Raw genomic sequence first — 21511 nt, forward strand, 5'->3', positions numbered from 1 at the left:
GGGCACATATGAGAGAGCGCCCTCCATCCTGTCTGCTTTACCGTAATGACGGTATGACTGGGACAGACTAATATCTCCAATGTCATGTGTCGGCTGTCAAGATCACTTGTCTATAAGTAGGTCATTGGCCTCATATCGAAGGGATTTTGACTTTATATGCTCCTTTGTTTTAGTTTGTATCAATGCAATTTCACTATCAGGTTACACGATGGTTATTAGTATCCTTCCAAGAATGTTGTAGAATACCCCCTATAGTATTACGCTACACTACACCCAACGGAGATGGTTGGGACTAGGAACCACACTTAGCCTTGTCTGAGACGAGACCTGAAGATTTTAGTCTGGTTTCCCAAGGGAATGTCTAGGTTTTTGCTCATTTGGGGGCAAACAGTCAGGTGGCTCACAAAGGAGATCCAGGTTTCGTCATCGGTTTGCGACACAGTGTGTGCTTTTGACTTCTGCCTCCCTCTAGTGGAAAAGCAGCTATTCACTTTGTCTTTCATCTGCTCATCTCAATAAGGACTTGTGTGAGATGACGTGAAATATTATTCGTAAAAGTCCTTTTTATATATATATATTATTTGTAACTTTTTTTTATTGAACATGTATTTATCCAGGAAGTCCCGTTGAGGTCAGAAGATAAGAGGGCACATGATCATGAAAAGATAGGCCTGTTGATCTAAAGCCTTATATTCCATAGTTATAACTGTAGGTTATATATAGAATGAATAGGTTAGTCAAACAATTAGTTTTACAAACCAAATGATTGGTTACATTTAGATGTATGTGGTCTTTAAGTAAATACAAATACAGTATACCGATCATATTGTAGCCATGACGATATGGTTTATTCCCTGGAAATGTTTAAAGTCAGCTAAATAAGATGACTAGCAGCAGCAGTTAAGTAATGATAGTGACTGTCTATTTCAGTCCACGTGTAACATCACAAAGCTGACCTTTGGACTCTTATTGAACAAACTGATTCTGACTATAGATCTGCCATGTACAGCGGTAATAAAACAGCTTACTGTGGAATTGATACACCCTCAGTTGTTAATCTCTTCCCTACGCCCGTCTAAGATCCCACCCGGTGAGACACGTTCGTTATAACTCATCACTGATCGATCTCTCTCTCTCTCTCTCTCTCTCTCTCTCTCGCTCTCTCTCTCTCTCTCGCTCGCTCTAAAGGGCTTTATTTGTCACGGCTGTTCAAATGATCGGACCAAAATGCAGCGTCGGTTTCGTTCCACATATTTATTGGACAGTGAAACTTAATGCGATACAAAACAACAAACAACAACAAACAACAAACCGTGACGCAGGAGGAACAAACACACTCACAAAATATAATCACCCACAAAAAAACACAAGTGGGACAAACATCAACTTAAATATGACCTCCAATTAGAGACAACGACAACCTGCTGCCTCTAATTGGAGGTCATACCAAACAAAACCAACATAAAAATACAAAACTAGAAACTGAACATAGAAATACAAAACATAGACAAACACCCCCCATGTCACGCCCTGACCTACTCTACCATAGAAAATAACAACTTACTATGGTCAGGACGTGACATTATTGGCATGGGAAACATGTTTACATTGCCAAAGCAAGTGAAACGAACAATAAATAAAAGTGAAAAGACACAAAATTGAACAGTAGATATTGCACTCAAAAAAAGGTTTAAAAAAGATAGACTTTTCCAGTGTCATATTATCAGCTACGTACATTGTTTCAGCAATGTGCAAATAGTCGCAGTACAAATATACACAGAATTTATACGTTTCTACATGGAATTTTCTATGCAATTTCAACGTATATACAGAGTTCTGATGATTATGTTGAAATTACACTGATGTAACAATCTGTTAGTCAGGTTAAGTCAATATATTTAAGTTAAAGTTTTACCCTAATTTCAATGTTTACAACATTGGTGGAAATTAGATGAAAACAATTCTGGTTGATGATAAATCTAATGTATTTTTCACGTTGGTTTCATGTCACAATACATTGACAAATTACATTGAAACAACATTGATTCAACCAGTGTGCTGGACAATCAGAAAACTCCAATAGATTGAATTGCTTCTTGACGCGTATGTTTAATTTGACTGGAATTTTTTTCGTTTTATTGCATAATTACCGCTTTGCTTTGCTAATCCAGCCCTTGATATCATTACTGAAAACATTCGCCACCTGACTACAGTATCTAGGGAGGGGAGAGGCGACCTATGTTAAACAAGTCATAAACCAAAGTCTAAGAGGACGAGATTAGAGGAGAATGACTTGATTCCTGCTATATAATATAATTAATCCAGGACATTCTACTTTACCGAAATGGTTTGACTCTGTGCCACGAAATGACTAAGCATATTCAAAGTTAAATTGGTTAACTTCTCAATGTAGTGTGTGTGTGTGTGTGTGTCCTTCAGAAGTTGGTCATTTATATATGGGGCTTGGGTTGACGATATTTTGGGGATTTTCATCCACACTGTGCACCCACTCCCCCTTCTGCAGTCCCAAATAGCACCCCTTTTCCATATAGTACACTACTTTTAACCAGGGCCCAGAATAAGGGGACTCCAGAGTGTTTCAGACTATGTTCCATACACACAGTAAACTGGGAAGAGACAGATAGATAACCTTCCCTGTAAACTGTTGATTAGCCTTGTTAAGAGGGTAACAAATCTCACCCTACCCTGTAAATTGTTGATTGATTAGCCTTGTTAAGAGGTTAACAAATCCCCCCTTCCCTGTAAATTGTTGATTGATTAGCCTTGTTAAGAGGGTAACAAATTCCCCCTTCCCTGTAAATTGTTGATTGATTAGCCTTGTTAAGAGGGTAACAAATCCCCCCTTCCCTGTAAATTGTTGATTGATTAGCCTTGTTAAGAGGGTAACAAATCCCCCTTTCTGTTTAAACCTTCTCCCAAACTCAGAGACTGTCTAAAATGGCACCCTCTTCCCTATATAGGTCACTATAGCAACGGTTCCCAACCTTTTCTGTTCCTGGGACCCCCAAAAACTGATGGAGCACAAAGTACGTGAGGATGGCTGGGGTTGGTCCACAGGGGGGCCAGGCCCTTCGTCTGGAAGTTGGAGAATTTAGCATTTTTACAAAACCCCTGAAACAGCTTTTTTCCTGCAATCTACAGACATAGTCATTATGAATAATTCTAGGTCAAAAGTACAGTGCCTTCGGAAATTATTCAGACCCCTTGACTTTTTCCGCATTTTGTTACGTTACAGCCTTATTCTAAAAATGATTAAATTGTTTATTTTCCTCATCATTCTACACACAATACCCCATAATTACAAAGCAAAAAAAAAATGTTTTTTAGACATTTTTTGCAAAAAACTGAAATATCACATTTACATAAGTATTCAGACCCTTTACTCAGTACTTTGTTGAAGCACCTTCGGCAGCAATTACAACCTCGAGTCTTCTAGGGTATGACGCTACAAGCATGGCACATCTGTATTTGGGGAGTTTCTCCCTTTCTTCTCTGCAGATCCTCTCAAGCTCTGTAAGGTTGGATGGGGAGCATTGCTGCACAGTTATTTTCAGGTGTCTCCAGAGATGTTCTATTGGGTTCAAGTCCAGGCTCTGGCTGGGCCACTCAAGGACATTCAGAGACTTGTCCCGAAGCCACTCCTGCGTTGTCTTGGCTGTGTGCTTAGGGTCGTTGTCCTGTTGGAAGATGAACCTTCGCCCCAGTCTGAGGCCCTGAGCTCTCTGGAGCAGGTTTTCATCAAGAATCTCTCTGTACTTTGCTCCGTTCATCTTTCCCTCGATCCTGACCAGTCTCTCTTCTCTGCCGCTGAAAAACATCCCCATAGGATGATGCTGCCACCACCATGCTTCACCGTAAGGATGGTGCCATGCTTCCTCCAGACGTGACGCTTGGCATTCAGGCCAAAGAGTTCAATCTTGGTTTCATCAGACCAGATAATCTTGTTTCTCATGGTCTGCGAGTCTTTAGGTGCCTTTTGGCAAACTCCAAGCGGGCTGTCATGTGCCTTTTACTGTGGAGTGGCTTCCGTCTAGCCACTCAAATCAAATCAAAGGCCTTATTGGTGGAGTGCTGCAGAGATGGTTGTCCTTCTGGAAGGTTCTCCCATCTCCACAGAGGAACTCTAGAGCTCTGTCAGAGTGACCATCAGGTTCTTGGTCACCTCCCTGACCAAGACCCTTCTCCCCCGATTGCTCAGTTTGGCCGGTGGCCAGCTCTAGGAAGAGTCTTTGTGGTTCCAAACTTCTTCCATTTAAGAATGATGGAGGCCACTGTGTTCTTGGGGACCTTCAATGCTACACAAATGTTTTGGTACCCTTCCCCAGACCTTTGCCTCGACACAATCCTGTCTCGGAGCTCTACGGACAATTCCTTCGACCTCATGGCTTGGTTTTTGCTCTGACATGCACTGTCAACTGTGGGACCTTATATAGCCAGGTGTGTCACAGGTGGACTCCAATCAAGTTGTAGAAATGGATGATAAATGGACACAGGATGCACCAGAGCTCAATGTCGAGTCTCATAGAAAGGGGTCTGAATACTTACTTAAATAAGTAATTTCTGTTTTTTAATTTTAATAAAATTGCTAAAAAAAAATTAAAAAACTGTTTTTGCTTTGTCGTTATGGGGTATTGTGTGTAGATTGCTGACTATATATTTTGATTTAATCAATTTTAGAATAAGGCTGTGACATAACAAAGTGTGGAAACATAACAAAAAGGGGTCTGTATCCTCCTGAATGTTTTTTTAAGAATCAAAATATGCTTCTCTGCATCTCTGCTAAAATCTGGTTAAAATATTAAAAGGGATGTAAGTCTTATTCAGTACATTTAGTAATTACTTGCTTTTCTAAAGTCTCCCAACCTTACCAGCAGGCATACCAGCTAAGATAGTTAGACAAGCTAGCTATTCTAACTTGGTTGATGGCCTGAAATGGCTTCTTGGCAGCTAGTTATGAGGATGGGAGATTGGGAACCGATCTGGGCTAGCTAAAACCAACTTCGTAAAATTGCTAAGGGGCTAGTAGTGTTTACATTTTTTTCTAATAATTTTATATATTTTACAACATATCACATGCCCCTGTGCCCCCTGCGGGCATGACAGTGCTTGAGGACAATCATTTTTGGAGTCGCATATCTTCTTTAACCAAAAATATCTTGGCAGTTATATTTAGTCCATTTTAGCAGTGAATCAAATGCCTAATATAAACAATTCGCATTGTGAAAAGTTTATATTTGTGTGAAATTTCAAATTAAATGTTAAAATACAAATTCATAAACAACTAAATGGGGACCACCTGTAGAACACCTGCAGACTACAGGATGAAAACCACTGCATTATCGAGAATAAGTTGTCAGATGCAACCAGAGTCTAGGTGAGCAATAAGGCTCGAGGAGGTGTGGTATATGGCCAATATACCACGGCTAAGGGCTGTTCTTAGACACGACGCGTCGCAGAGTGCCTGGACACAGCCCTTAGCCGTGTTATATTGGCCATATACCACAAACCCAGAGAGCCCTTTTTACTATTTTAAACTGGTTACCAACGTAACAAGAACAGGTAAAAATAAACCCATGGTATACGGTCTGATATACCATGGCTGTCAGCCAATCAGCTTGCAGGGCTCGATCCCACCCAGTTTATAATGGTCTTTTCAGAATGTGAATATGGACTTGAAGGAATAATCAGTTACCTTCCTGATCTGATGATCTATCAAAAGTTAAAACCGATGTTTTAGCGTTAAGAGTTTTGATGCAGTGTTAAGATGGACCTCCTGATTAGAGGTCTTCATTCTGAAATAGACCTGATGTGCACCCGAGACCAGTTCCGTATAACTAGACCCGTTAGACCTGGTTGTATACAGACCCGGTCCGGTCCGATCCAAGGGAAGCAGCAGAAAAGTCATTTGTGAAGCTACGTTATTAAATGGAGCAGACGGGGGGGAGGAGCCTCTCTAGCAGGCGGGGGAGGAGCCATTCTAGCAGGGGGGGAGGGGCCACTCTAGCAGGCGGGGGGAGGAGCCTCTCTAGCAGACGGGGGGAGGAGCCGCTCTAGCAGGCGGGGGGAGGAGCCTCTCTAGCAGGCGGGGGGAGGAGCCACTCTAGCAGGCGGGGGGAGGAGCCACTCTAGCAGGTGGGGGGAGGAGCCATTCTAGCAGGGGGGGAGGGGCCACTCTAGCAGGCGGGGGGAGGAGCCACTCTAGCAGGCGGGGGGAGGAGCCACTCTAGCAGGCGGGGGGAGGAGCCACTCTAGCAGGCGGGGGAGGAGCCACTCTAGCAGGCGGGGGGAGGAGCCACTCTAGCATGCAGGGGGAGGAGCCACTCTAGCAGGCGGGGGGGAGGAGCCACTCTAGCAGGCGGGGGAGGGGCCGCTCTAGCAGGCGGGGGGAGGGGCGGTACTGAGGAGGGAGGGAGAGACAAGAGGCAACAACCAACCAATCACAGACCCGTAAAAATCACATCAGATCCAACACAGACCTCTGACCTTATTTAGAATTCTGGTTCCGGACCTCGGGTCTCGGGTATCCGGGTATTCGGGTCTCGGGTATCCGGGTATTCGGGTATTCGGGTATCCGGGTATTCGGGTCTCGGTATTCGGGTCTCGGGTATTCGGGTCTCGGGTATTCGGGTCTCGGGTATTCGGGTATTCGGGTATTTGGGTCTCGGGTATTCGGGTCTCGGGTATTCGGGTCTCCGGTATTCGGGTATTCGGGTCTCGGGTATTCGGGTATTCGGGTATTCGGGTCTTGGGTATTCGGGTATTCGGGTCTCGGGTATTCGGGTACAGGTGAATCCGTGAAGACCTCTACTCCTGATAACCATTTGATGGTTTTTAGGAAAACAAAGTACAGTTGTACGCTACTTAGATTACGTCCCAAATGTCACCCTAAGGAGTGCGGTAAATAGGGAATAGGGTGCAATTTAGGACATAACCTGAGTGAGAGAAAAAAAATTACAGACTAATTCTACAGTTGATGGTGCGAGTGTCGTCTACATTTTATAGATCAACTCTAAATCTGTCCATCTTTCAGACACCACTTCATCTGTAGTATTCCCTTTATTCTGAACTACAGTGACCTGGAAGACATATTTGTCATTGTCGCATTGTTGTTTACTGTTGCAGTGAGCACTAGAATACAGACTCGCTTTTGTTTGGAGGCAGATCTGGGGTAATGAAGCCAGTGGAACGCGGAGGACGATACTTCTTTGTGTGTCCGCTCCATCTCATGGTGACTGAGCAGAGCGGCCCGGTGGGGGGAGGGTCTTATTGGAACGAGCTCATCAGTACCCTACAGTAGGATGGGTCTCTCACTGGCCCAGAGACACAGAGGCTACATGCGTCCCAAATTGCACCCTATTCCCTATATAGTGCACTACTTTTTGACCAGGGCCCTATTCCCTATATAGTGCACTACTTTTTGACCAGGGCCCTATTCCCTATATAGTGCACTACTTTAGACCAGGGCCCTATTCCCTATATAGTGCACTACTTTTTGACCAGGACCCTATAGGGAATAGGGTGCCATTTGGGACAAAGAGCCACTGGTCACTGCCAATTACAGTGTCACACCGGAATTACGGTACAGTGGAATGTTTCTCCTGACCAAAGCCCTGTTCGCATCACGGTCATGTGATGTTCAGCCGGTTGAGGTGATCGTGCCATGGAAGGACCCACTGGGTACAGACTTCAGTTCAACAGTCTAGTTTTGATCTACATTTCGTTGCCTTGTCAACTAATGTGAATTCAACCTAAAATCAACGTAGAAATTCATCATGTCATTGAATTTAGGTTCAAAGTTGGGTATATATAAAAAACATAATAATTCAATTCCAAATTAGTTTTCCACATTGATTGAACGTCATCATATTTTGACGGGGTTGTTCATTCAAACAATTTTTGCCCAGGGAGGAGGCTCCTCGCTCGGAGGGAGGGAGGGAGGGAGGGAGGGAGGGAGGGAGGGAGGGAGGGAGGGAGGGAGGGAGGGAGGGAGGGAGGAGGCTCCTCGCTGGACAACAGAGAGGTTCAGTAGAGTTCTGCTCAGAGGGAGGGAGGGAGGGAGGGAGGGAGGAATGGGGCTCCTCGCTGGACAACAGAGGGTTTTAGTAGAGTTCTGCTCGGAGGGAGGGAGGGAGGGAGGGAGGGGGCTCCTCGCTGGACAACAGAGAGGTTCAGTAGAGTTCTGCTCAGAGGGAGGGAGGGAGGGAGGGAGGGAGGGAGGGAGGGAGGGAGGGAGGGAGGGAGGGAGGGAGGGAGGGAGGAGGCTCCTCGCTGGACAACAGAGAGGTTCAGTAGAGTTCTGCTCAGAGGGAGGGAGGGAGGGAGGGAGGGAGGGAGGGAGGGAGGGAGGGAGGGAGGGAGGGAGGGAGGGAGGGAGGAGGCTCCTCGCTGGACAACAGAGAGGTTCAGTAGAGTTCTGCTCAGAGGGAGGGAGGGAGGGAGGGAGGGAGGGAGGGAGGGAGGGAGGGAGGGAGGAGGCTCCTCGCTGGACAACAGAGAGGTTCAGTAGAGTTCTGCTCAGAGGGAGGGAGGGAGGGAGGGAGGAATGGGGCTCCTCGCTGGACAACAGAGAGGTTCAGTAGAGTTCTGCTCGGAGGGAGGGAGGGAGGGAGGAGGCTCCTCGCTGGACAACAGAGAGGTTCAGTAGAGTTCTGCTCAGAGGGAGGGAGGGAGGGAGGGAGGGAGGGAGGGAGGGAGGGAGGAGGCTCCTCGCTGGACAACAGAGAGGTTCAGTAGAGTTCTGCTCAGAGGGAGGGAGGGAGGGAGGGAGGGAGAGGGAGGGAGGGAGGGAGGGAGGGAGGAGGGGGATCCTCGCTGGACAACAGAGGGGTTCAGTAGGTTCTACTCCGCTGGTATGTGATGTATCATCGCTCGGACACCGGTGAGTGACCCGTGACACAACATGTCACACTATCGTCTAGTACATGTAGCGAGGATGTAGAGATCAAGGAAGGAGAGGGGATGGACGCTCTTTCCCTGTTTAGAAAGAGAGACGGAGAGAAAGAGAGACGGAGAGAAAGAGAGACGGAGAGAAAGAGAGACTGAGAGAAAGAGAGACGGAGAGAAAGAGAGACGGAGAGAAAGACTGTAATTCTTCTTTATGCCTGCAGTAGTGTTGTCTGAACTTGTCGCTGTTTTTTTTCTCACTAGGATAATAATTAAAATATTCAAAACTCTTTTGAGAGAAACAATGTTTTGTTTGTAGTTCATCTGATGCTGAGGGTATGGTCTTCTGGTTACTGTAGCCTGGTTACTGTAGTCTGGTTACTGTAGCCTGGTTACTGTAGTCTGGTTACTGTAGTCTGGTTACTGTAGCCTGGTTACTGTAGCCTGGTTACTGTAGTCTGGTTACTGTAGTCTGGTTACTGTAGCCTGGTTACTGTAGTCTGGTTACTGTAGCCTGGTTACTGTAGCCTGGTTACTGTAGCCTGGTTACTGTAGCTCCTGGTTACTGTAGCTCCTGGTTACTGTAGTCTGGTTACTGTAGTCTGGTTACTGTAGCCTGGTTACTGTAGCCTGGTTACTGTAGTCTGGTTACTGTAGCCTGGTTACTGTAGTCTGGTTACTGTAGCCTGGTTACTGTAGCCTGGTTACTGTAGTCTGGTTACTGTAGCCTGGTTACTGTAGCCTGGTTACTGTAGCCTGGTTACTGTACCTCCTGGTTACTGTAGCCTGGTTACTGTAGCCTGGTTACTGTAGTCTGGTTCCTGTAGCCTGGTTCCTGTAGCCTGGTTACTGTAGTCTGGTTACTGTAGCCTGGTTACTGTAGCCTGGTTACTGTAGTCTGGTTACTGTAGCCTGGTTACTGTAGTCTGGTTACTGTAGCTACTGGTTACTGTAGCCTGGTTACTGTAGCCTGGTTACTGTACCTCCTGGTTACTGTAGCCTGGTTACTGTAGCCTGGTTACTGTAGTCTGGTTACTGTAGCCTGGTTACTGTAGCCTGGTTACTGTAGCCTGGTTACTGTAGCTCCTGGTTACTGTAGCTCCTGGTTACTGTAGCTCCTGGTTACTGTAGCCTGGTTACTGTAGCCCCTGGTTACTGTAGCCCCTGGTTACTGTAGCTCCTGGTTACTGTAGCCTGGTTACTGTAGCTCCTGGTTACTGTAGCTCCGGGTTACTGTAGCTCCTGGTTACTGTAGCTCCTGGTTACTGTAGTCTGGTTACTGTAGCCTGGTTACTGTAGCCTGGTTACTGTAGCTCCTGGTTACTGTAGCCTGGTTACTGTAGCCTGGTTACTGTAGCCTGGTTACTGTAGCCTGGTTACTGTAGCTCCTGGTTACTGTAGCCTGGTTACTGTAGCCTGGTTACTGTAGCCTGGTTACTGTAGCTCCTGGTTACTGTAGTCTGGTTACTGTAGCTCCTGGTTACTGTAGTCTGGTTACTGTAGCTCCTGGTTACTGTAGCTCCTGGTTACTGTAGTCTGGTTACTGTAGCTCCTGGTTACTGTAGCTCCTGGTTACTGTAGTCTGGTTACTGTAGCCTGGTTACTGTAGTCTGGTTACTGTAGCCTGGTTACTGAATGCACCAATTTGTAAGTCGCTCTGGATAAGAGCGTCTGCTAAATGACTTAAATGTAAATGTAAATGTTACTGTAGCCTGGTTACTGTAGCCTGGTTACTGTAGCTCCTGGTTACTGTAGTCTGGTTACTGTAGTCTGGTTACTGTAGCCTGGTTACTGTAGCCTGGTTACTGTAGCTCCTGGTTACTGTAGCCTGGTTACTGTAGCTCCTGGTTACTGTAGCCTGGTTACTGTAGTCTGGTTACTGTAGTCTGGTTACTGTAGCCTGGTTACTGTAGCTCCTGGTTACTGTAGCCTGGTTACTGTAGCTCCTGGTTACTGTAGCCTGGTTACTGTAGCCTGGTTACTGTAGTCTGGTTACTGTAGCCTGGTTACTGTAGCCTGGTTACTGTAGCTCCTGGTTACTGTAGCCTGGTTACTGTAGTCTGGTTACTGTAGTCTGGTTACTGTAGCCTGGTTACTGTAGCCTGGTTACTGTAGCTCCTGGTTACTGTAGCCTGGTTACTGTAGCTCCTGGTTACTGTAGCCTGGTTACTGTAGCCTGGTTACTGTAGTCTGGTTACTGTAGCCTGGTTACTGTAGCCTGGTTACTGTAGCCTGGTTACTGTAGTCTGGTTACTGTAGCCTGGTTACTGTTGCCTGGTTACACACACACACCACACACACCACACACACCACACACACCACACACCACACACACCACACCATACACACACACACCACACACACCACACACACCACACACACACACACACACACACACACCACACGTACACACACACCACACACACACACACACCACACATACACACATACACACACACACCACACACACCACACGTACACACACACCACACACACCACACACACACACACACCACACCACACACACACCACACACACCACACGCACACACACCACACACACCACACGTACACACACACCACACACACCACACGTACCACACACACCACACACACCACACACACCACACATACACACACACACCACACACACCACACACTACACACACACCACACCACACCACACACACCACACACACCACACACACTACACATACACACACACCACACACACACACACCACACCACACCACACACCACACACACACACACCACACACACCACACGTACACACACACCACACACACACCACACACACACCACACACCACACACACACCACACACCACACACCACACACTGTAAGGAGGCTGCTGCATCGGTCCATCCAGGCCATGTTGTTCACTGTGTTTCTCAATGTGTGTTAATCATTAACATTTACAGCCTAAAAGAGAGGAGATAATCACGAGAGAGAGAGAGAGGGAGCAGTAGTCACAGCAGCAGGCTAAGGTCTCACCTAGACTACGGTTCAGTCCTCTCCACATCCCTCTGGAACAACCACCTGTTATCTGTCTCTCTCTCTCTCTCTCTCTCTCTCCCTGTCTGTCTATACCCAACTAAGGAACGTGGGCCGGTAAGTTTGAGCTTTGAACACTTGTTTGTGTTCATTAGAATATATGTATATATATTTTTTCTTCACTTGGATGTGTTGATGTGATTTGTGAGTAATGTGAATATGGTCATTAAGGTTTTAGTGGGAGAGTAATACTCTGTTCATCGACATCTGGTTGATTGTGGGATTGTTCTGTGATACAGTAGATAAACATAGTAGTTCTAATTGAGCGTCATCGTTGATAAACTCCTCTTGGAGAATAACAAATTAATCAATTTAACTGGGCAAGTCAGTTCAGAACAAATTCTTATTTTCAATGACGGCCTACTAGGGGAACAGTGGGTTAACTGCCTTGTTCAGGGGGCAGAACGACAGATTTATACCTTGTCAGCTCAGGGATCTGTTCCAGCAACCTTTCGATTACTGGCCCAACGCTCTAACCACTAGGCTACCTGCCGCCCCTACACTCTAACCACTAGGCTACCTGCCGCCCCTACACTCTAACCACTAGGCTACCTGCCGCCCCTCCACTCTAACCACTAGGCTACCTGCCGCCCCTACACTCTAACCACTAGGCTACCTGCCGCCCCTACACTCTAACCACTAGGCTACCTGCCGCCCCTACACTCTAACCACTAGGCTACCTGCCGCCCCTACACTCTAACCACTAGGCTACCTGCCGCCCCTACACTCTAACCACTAGGCTACCTGCCGCCCCTCCACTCTAACCACTAGGCTACCTGCCGCCCCTACACTCTAACCACTAGGCTACCTGCCGCCCCTACACTCTAACCACTAGGCTACCTGCCGCCCCTACACTCTAACCACTAGGCTACCTGCCGCCCCTACACTCTAACCACTAGGCTACCTGCCGCCCCTCCACTCTAACCACTAGGCTACCTGCCGCCCCTACACTCTAACCACTAGGCTACCTGCCGCCCCTACACTCTAACCACTAGGCTACCTGCCGCCCCTACACTCTAACCACTAGGCTACCTGCCGCCCCTACACTCTAACCACTAGGCTACCTGCCGCCCCTACACTCTAACCACTAGGCTACCTGCCGCCCCTACACTCTAACCACTAGGCTACCTGCCGCCTCTACACTCTAACCACTAGGCTACCTGCCGCCCCCTCCACTCTAACCACTAGGCTACCTGCCGCCCCTCCACTCTAACCACTAGTCTACCTGCCGCCCCATCGGCTGATATGTTTAACACACAAGCATATACAGAAATACTGTTTACAAATAGACTAATAATTTGGACAGTTTTTAACATGTAAATTACCCTTTTGTATTTATACTGTAAGCATGTAAAGTTATTAATTTAGAACAAGCAATGAAGCATGTACGCAAAGCGTTGTTTTCACATCTGAATTTATGACATGATACAGAACATGGGTATTTTACATCTCTGTGGTTAAACATTGACTCCTGCTCCTATAATGACAGCCTTAATTTAATGCCTGGCAATCCAAAGTCTCAGATATGATGTATTTCCAGTCTTATCTGGTTTCTCTCGGGTTTTATATGTGTTGGAGGGAATAGCAGTTATATCGGACTAGTTCCTTATAGTAAATAAGTCAAAACAAACTTGATTAAGAACCGTTTTGGTTGTTATTTCACCTATTTCTCTTTTTATGTTATTAACTTGTCTCCTCCAAAAATAATTCAATACTGTCTTATTAATAGAATGTAACTTTAAAATAACTTTTAGTTTAGTTTAATATTGAGTATAGGTCGTTATCAATACAACTTTTAGTTTAATATTGAGTATAGGTCGTTATCAATACAACTTTTAGTTTAATATTGAGTATAGGTCGTTATCAATACAACTTTTAGTTTAATATTGAGTATAGGTCGTTATCAATACAACTTTTAGTTTAATATTGAGTATAGGTCGTTATCAATACAACTTTTAGTTTAATATTGAGTATAGGTCGTTATCAATACAAATGTTAGTTTAATATTGAGTATAGGTCGTTATCAATGAAATGTCACAATAACGTGCAGAGCGTTCGATTTGCCCTTTGGGGGCAAGAAGACCCCCCAGCTCCTCTAAAACCATTGACAACTGTGTACCGTTTTTAAGGGATTGTTAAATAAATGTTATCTATTTGGTTGTAATATCACCCTCTCTTGAAGAGCATAGTCAGAACTACACTTTTTCAATTACAGTTAGCTGAACATAGTGGTAAGTAGACCTAATGTACTTTTTTCTCCAACCAATGTATAATGGCATTCAGAAAGTATTCATACCCATTGACTTATTCCACATGTTGTTGTGTTACAGCCCGAATTCCTCACACATCTACATACAATACCTCATATTGACAAAGTGAAAACCTGTATTTAGATTTTTGTTGTTGAAACTTATAGAAAATTAAATATCTTATTTAAATAAGTATTCATACACCTGAGTCAATAGTTTACAGAAGCACTTTGGCTGAGATTACAGCTTTGAGTCTGCGTTTACAGCTTTGAGTCAAACAAAATTCAGTTTTGACATTATGGTGTATTGTGTGTAGATCAGTGACACCAAATCAAAATGTAATCAATTATTAAATTCAGGCTTTAACACAACAAAATGTGGAAAATGTAAAAGGGTGTGAATAAGGTTGTTATGGTGACGGAATTACCGCCACACCGGCGGTCACGAGTCATGACGGCAGTCAAATTCTATGTGGCTGTTAAGTCACGGTAACTATGCTTCTCCAAGCTCTGATGCTGCTGATGGTCATTAGTAACCTACCAAACTAGCTAACTTCCTGGTACTCTACTGTCCCTCTAATCACTCTGACATCAATACAAATGTAATCGAAAATCTAATCAAACACTTTATGACTTTATGAGAGCCCATGAGCTAATACTGCGCAACATTTCTAAAGGCTATGAAGTTGCATGATAAAACAGAGTTTTGATGGCCTCTACTAAAAAGAGGAGGATCCCATCAGCTTTCTATCTACGCAACAGCCAGTTGAATCCCGTGGCGCGATTTTCAAATACCTTAGAAATGCTATTACTTCAATTTCTCAAACATATGACTATTTTACAGCATTTTAAAGACAAGACTCTCGTTAATCTAACCACACTGTCCAATTTCAAAAAGGCTTTACAACGAAAGCAAAACATTAGATTATGTCAGCAGAGTACCCAGCCAGAAATAATCAGACACCCATTTTTCAAGCTAGCATATAATGTCACATAAACCCAGAAGACAGCTAAATGCAGCACTAACCTTTGATGATCTTCATCAGATGACACACCTAGGACATTATGTTATACAATACATGCATGTTTTGTTCAATCAAGTTCATATTTATATCAAAAACCAGCTTTTTACATTAGCATGTGACGTTCAGAACTAGCATACCCCCCGCAAAGTTCCGGGGAATTTACTAACAATTTACTAAATTACTCACGATAAACGTTCACAAAAAAACATAACAATTATTTTAAGAATTATAGATACAGAACTCCTTTGTGCAATCGAGGTGTCCGATTTTAAAATAGCTTTTCGGTGAAAGCACATTTTGCAATATTCTCAGTAGATAGCCCAGCCATCACGGCTAGCCATTTAGACACCCACCAAGTTTAGCCCTGACCAAAGTCAGATTTACTATTACAAAAGTTTGATTACCTTTGTTGTCTTCGTCAGAATGCACTCCCAGGACTGCTACTTCAATAACAAATGTTGGTTTGGTCCAAAATAATCCATCGTTATATCCAAATAGCGGCGTTTTGTTCGTGCGTTCCAGACACTATCCGAAATGGTAAATCAGGGTTAAGAGCATGGCGCAATTCGTGACAAAGAATTTATAAATATTCCATTACCGTACTTCGAAGCATGTCAACCGCTGTTTAAAATCCATTTTTATGCCATTTTTCTCATAAAAAAGCGATAATATTCCGACCGGGAATCTCCGTTTAGGTAAACAGAGGAAAGAAAACAAAGCTTTCGGTCGACGCGGGCACGAGCCTGAGTCTCACAGTACTGTAACCAGCCACTACCCAAACGCGCTACTTTTTTTCAGCCAGAGCCTGCAAAGCCACGATTCAGCTTTTTGCCGCCTTCTGAGAGCCTATGGCAGCCGTAGGAGGTGTCACGTAACAGCAGAGATCCTTTGTAATGGATAGAAATGGCAAAGAAGGCCAAGAAATGTTCAGACAGGGTACTTCCTGTACAGAATCTTCTCAGGTTTTGACCTGCCATTTGAGTTCTGTTATACTCACAGACACCATTCAAACAGTTTTAGAAACTTTGGAGTGTTTTCTATCCAAAGCCAATAATTATATGCATATTCTAGTTACTGGGCAGGAGTAGTAACCAGATTAAATCGGGTACGTTTTTTATCCAGCCATGTCAATACTGCCCCCTAGCCCTAACAGGCTAGGCCTACTATGTTTATTTCTCAACTTTCCTAATATTAAGCACATTGCTTCTCTTTACAACAGGAGTATAGCCTACCTGGCTGGCATGAACATGAACCACGGGGAAAAAATGTGTTCCCTTTGCTCTTTAAATGCATAGATTACTTATTTGTTTCTTCTTCACCTTGCGGTCACTTTTGAGAATGGCGTTTTCCCAATAATTGATTGCATTTTGGAACATTCGCACTTATAGCCTAATGCTGTGTGCACATTGCTGCGCTTATAATGTGAAGAAATAGCCTAATAGTTTATAAACATTTTAAGCTAAATGTTCTGATCTGTTGTGTCAGCCTCATTGTGTCACGTCCTGACCAGTAAAGGGGTTATTTGTTATTGTAGTTTGGTCAGGACGTGGCAGAGGGTTATTTGTGATTGTAGTTTGGTCAGGACGTGGCAGAGGGTATTTGTTTTATGTGGTTCGGGGTGGTGGTTTGCTTAGAAGGGTGTTTGATTTATTATTTTCGGGTTTATGTTCTATGTTTTTTGTATTTCTATGTTCTCTCTAGTTTAGTATTTCTATGTTAGGTATTGGGTGTTGGACTCTCAATTGGAGGCAGGTGTTTGTAGTTGCCTTTGATTGAGAGTCCTATATATAGGTATGTGTTTTGTTTGTGTTTTGTGGGAGAATGTTCTGTGTATAGCCTTGTGCCTTACCAGACTGTAAGTCGTCGTCGTGTCGTTTGTGTACGTGTTTATTTTGGTTTCCCTTCTTTTCTTTAATAAAGAAGATGAGTGCACATTTCCCCGCTGCGTCTTGGTCCGCTTTATCCGACGACAACCGTTACACATTGCTTATAAAAGGTTTTTTTGATGCTAGTGGTTGTTCTAATTTGGGATCTATCACATCCCACAACTGTCCCAGACTGTGTTTTGAATATTTATTTCTCGCACAGAATAGAATATGTCAACTTTTGTACTATGGGGGATAGTCAATTGCCATAGGCTAGTGCTTTTGCCGTTCGTTAGGCCAAGTCATCTTGTTGGCCGACGAAAAGTAAATATGGACAGTTCTTCCAATATCTTCAATATGCATCTCTTCAATATTGTGATGGTGTAGGCTATATTACATGGATTTATTCGACTTTTTAAAATGTAGATATTCCGCATCAGTGGCTTGCAGGTGTGTGGAAGCCAGGAGATGCTAAATGTGTTAATTAATGGCCAATTACTGTGAGACCAGCGGTAGCTCAGTTGTGGCTCAGTTGGTAGAGCATGGTGTTTGCAACGCCAGGGTTGTGGGTTCGATTCCCACGGGTGGGCCAGTACGAAAAAAAGAAATGCATGAAATGAAATGTATGTATTCACTACTGTAAGTTGCTCTGGATAAGAGTGTCTACTAAATGACAAAGATGTTATTTTCTTGACAATCACAGGCAGACAAAATGTCATGACCACCACAGCCCTAGGTGGGAATACTTTATGAAGACACTGTAGGACTACCTAGCAAAGTTAGCTAACATGATCCCCTTTTCAACATAGTTTAAAAAAAAATGACGTTTTTAATTATGATTGCTGCTCACAGACATAACAGGCAATATTTATTGATGGACCACGTCAAATTGGCTAGCTAGCTAATAACAGATCACGTCAATATTACTAGCTAACAAGCTAACGTTCAAGGGATTTGATTTGCTTGTCATCTATAGTGGTGATGACAGTAGTCCGACGGACATGTCGAGCTCTTTCCAAAAAAACTCATCTCTGATGAAGCAAGCTAAATGACACATGTTGTTTGCCTAGCTAGCTAGCTAGTTAGCTACATGCCAAATGGATAGGCTAACCGCACACATCTGAAAATACATGATCAATTGATGTTTACTGATCATGAAAAGCATACAGTTAGGCCTACTTGCTGTATAACTATGATGATAGAGCTAAATGTAGAATAATGGGAAAAGTGTAGTTCTGACTCTGCTCTTTAAGAGGGGATGATATTACAACCAAATAGATGACATTTATTTATCAAAAGGGCACGTAGCTGTAAATGATTTTAGTGAAGCTGGGGGTCTCCCTACGGTCTTTTAAGTTCTAAAATGTACTTCTATAGTGTTTTGAGTTCTACATTTTACATTTATGTAATTTAGCAGACGCTCTTATCCAGAGCAACTTACAGTAGTGAGTGCATACATTTTTCATACTGGTCCCCCATGGGAAGCGAACCCACAACCCTGGCATTGCAAGTGCCATGCTCTACCAAGCGAGCCACACGGGACCTCTAAAATGTACTTCTACGGTGTTTTGAGTTGTAAAATGTACTTCTACAGTGTTTTGAGTTCTAAAAAGTACTTCTACAGTGTTTTGAGTTCTAAAATGTACTTCTACAGTGTTCTGAGGTGTTTTGAGTTCTAAAATGTACTTCTACGCTGTTTTGAGTTCTAAAATGTACTTCTACGGTGTTTTGAGTTCTAAAATGTACTTCTACGGTGTTTTGAGTTCTAAAATGTACTTCTACAGTGTTTTGAGATCTAAAATGTACTTCTACGGCGCTAATAAGTCATTCTATGGTGTTTTGTGTTGTAATATATAATTCTACTGTGTTTTGTGTGTTGTCTGAGTTAGCAGGCCTGTGAAGGATGGAGGGTAGTCTGCTGTTGTTGTGTCTTGTGAGCCTCTTCGCTGGAGGTGAGTACCTAACTGGGTCTCTAAACTCTCTGTATCCCAAATGGCACCTTGTTCCCTAAGTAGAGCCCGCAGGGAATACGAGCTCTGGTCAAAAGTAGTGCACCATACAGGGGATAGGGTGTTGTTTGGGATGCATTCCAAGGCTCATGTTGCCACTGGCTATTTAACCGCATTAACTTCACGTCTAATAATGTCATGTCTATTCATAGTGACACTGTATGTTTAATGGCAATTTCACAGATAAAGTGAGAAAGTTTATACTCAATGTCAAATCTTATCAATATTATTGTAAAGTGGGACTCATTTTGCTTGGACTTAGCAGCTTATATGATTAAACTATCTCTGCTTTTATCTACAGCTCAAAGCCAAAACCAAATCCCGAGCATTACAACAAGTTATGCCCAAATAAAAGAAGACACTCCAATAAGTATGTATTTATTGTACTCAGTAATATGAATTTTTATTTTATTTTTATATAACAAAATAGTATATCAATTTATGCATGCTCTTTGCTATATGCTGGTTTTTGACTCACCTTTTGTCAACTCAACACCTTCTCCCTTCAGATGAATTTGCCTTTCAAATAGAAACATTCGACCCTGATCCTGTACCCGATCCACTGACATACATGATTACTGGGCCAAAAGCAATCTACTTTAATTGCGATGCAAACACAGGGAGCGTAACCATCCGGACCCCCTTGGAGAGAGATGATGATGTAAGTCCTCGTCTCCCATTTTAGTATTTCAGTGTTGTTTCAGCCATTTTAGTATTTCAGTATTGTTTCAGCCATTTTAGTATTTCAGTATTGTTTCAGCCATTTTAGTATTTCAGTGTTGTTTCAGCCATTTTAGTATTTCAGTATTGTTTCAGCCATTTTAGTATTTCAGTATTGTTTCAGCCATTTTAGTATTTGGAGTATTGTTTCAGCCATTTCAGTATTTGGAGTATTGTTTCAGCCATTTTAGTATTATTTCAGCCATTTTAGAATTATAAGCCATTTTAGTATTTCAGTATTGTTTCAGCCATTTTAGTATTTCAGTATTGTTTCAGCCATTTTAGTATTTCAGTATTGTTTCAGCCATTTTAGTATTTCAGTATTGTTACATCCGTTTCAGTGTTTCAGTATTATTCAGCCATTTCTATTTTATTTCTGCCATTTCGGTATTTTTTCAGCCATTTCAATATTTCAGTATTTTATCCTTTATTTTTCCTGACCTGAATCTGTAATTGATTGGCTTGTATTTGTTTAGGACAAGGGTGTATTCTCTATCGGCGTTGTGGTTTCTGACGCTGATTACACAGTAAGTTCACAATAAAGCCTCTAACTCTTTTCACAGACCCCAAATCCAGTAACAAATTCAAGAAAACGTACAGTATTATATAGAGCCTTTATTGCATGGGACTTCCTTCCATCTCATATTGCTCAAATGAACAGCAAACCTGGTTTCAAATAACAGATAAAGCAACACCTCACGGCACAACGCCTCTCCCTTATCTGACGTAGATAGTTTGTGTGTATGGATTGGCCTTTTTTAAAGAAATGTATGTAATTCTGTCCTTGAGCTGTTCTTGTCTATTAATGTTCTGTATTATGTTATGTTTCATGTTTTGTGTGGAGCCCAGGAAGAGTAGCTGCTGCTTTTGCAACAGCTAACGGGAATCCTAATAAAATACCAAACATAAACATATTTTTTTTAACTATGTTTTTTAAAATGTATTTTATTGTTTTTAACAAATGTATGTTTTATAAACATGCACAATATATCATGTCATCTTTTTTTTAGGTTGCCAAAGACATTCAGATAATCGTAATAGACGCGAATGATAACCAACCCATATTTGAAAATACGCCTTACAATGTAAATGTCGAAGAAGTAAGTACAATTACTAATTTTACATTCCTTTAATAAGAATTTAATTTATATGGCACGTTCAATTAATTTCCAGCCATAATTAAGAAATTGTGGGAAACTTCATGAGCCTGTGAAATCATCTAAACAGACAATGGTTTGAAAACTTTTCAGAAAATCAGGTAATTTGGGAAATCTATAGAAACTTTAGTAATTTATAATAATGTTTTAGAAAAGTATTTATATTGTTTTCATAATTTGTACAGAAAGTATTCTTATCCTTCGACTTAGAATGTATTTTGTTGTTACAGCCTAAATAAAAAAATGGATTCAATAAAACATTCACACACAATAAAAGTGAATTAAAGTGAACATTTTTGCTAATTTATTGAAAATGAAATACAGAAATATCTAATTTACATAAGTTTTCACACCACTGAGTCAATGCATGTTAGAATCACCTTTGTCAGTGATTACAGCTGTAAGTGTTTCTGGATAAGAGTGTGCAAAGCTGTCATCAAGGCAAAGGGTGGCTATTTGAAGAATCTCAAATATAAAATATATTTTGATTTGTTTAACACTTTTTTGAT

At 42.8% G+C, this 21511-nt stretch overlaps 1 protein-coding gene across 2 annotated transcripts in view; it reads left to right on the forward strand.

The window, feature by feature from the left end:
• The first annotated feature begins 11790 nt into the window (after window positions 1-11790).
• cdhr2 (cadherin related family member 2) overlaps window positions 11791-21511 on the forward strand; it is a 45737-nt gene continuing 36016 nt past the window's right edge. The window contains exons 1-6 of one of the 2 annotated variants that reach the window (XM_045717821.2): window positions 11791-12035; window positions 19006-19068; window positions 19427-19495; window positions 19635-19786; window positions 20322-20372; window positions 20856-20945. In XM_045717821.2, the coding sequence (XP_045573777.2) occupies window positions 19020-19068; window positions 19427-19495; window positions 19635-19786; window positions 20322-20372; window positions 20856-20945 (411 nt within the window). In that variant the 5' untranslated portion in view covers window positions 11791-12035; window positions 19006-19019. The remainder of the gene's footprint in view (window positions 12036-19005; window positions 19069-19426; window positions 19496-19634; window positions 19787-20321; window positions 20373-20855; window positions 20946-21511) is intronic. The other variant, XM_045717822.2, reaches the window with a different exon arrangement.

The sequence above is a fragment of the Salmo salar genome, chromosome 05 (assembly GCF_965601325.2).
Source record: "Salmo salar chromosome 05, fSalSal1, whole genome shotgun sequence".
NCBI lineage: Eukaryota > Metazoa > Chordata > Actinopteri > Salmoniformes > Salmonidae > Salmo > Salmo salar.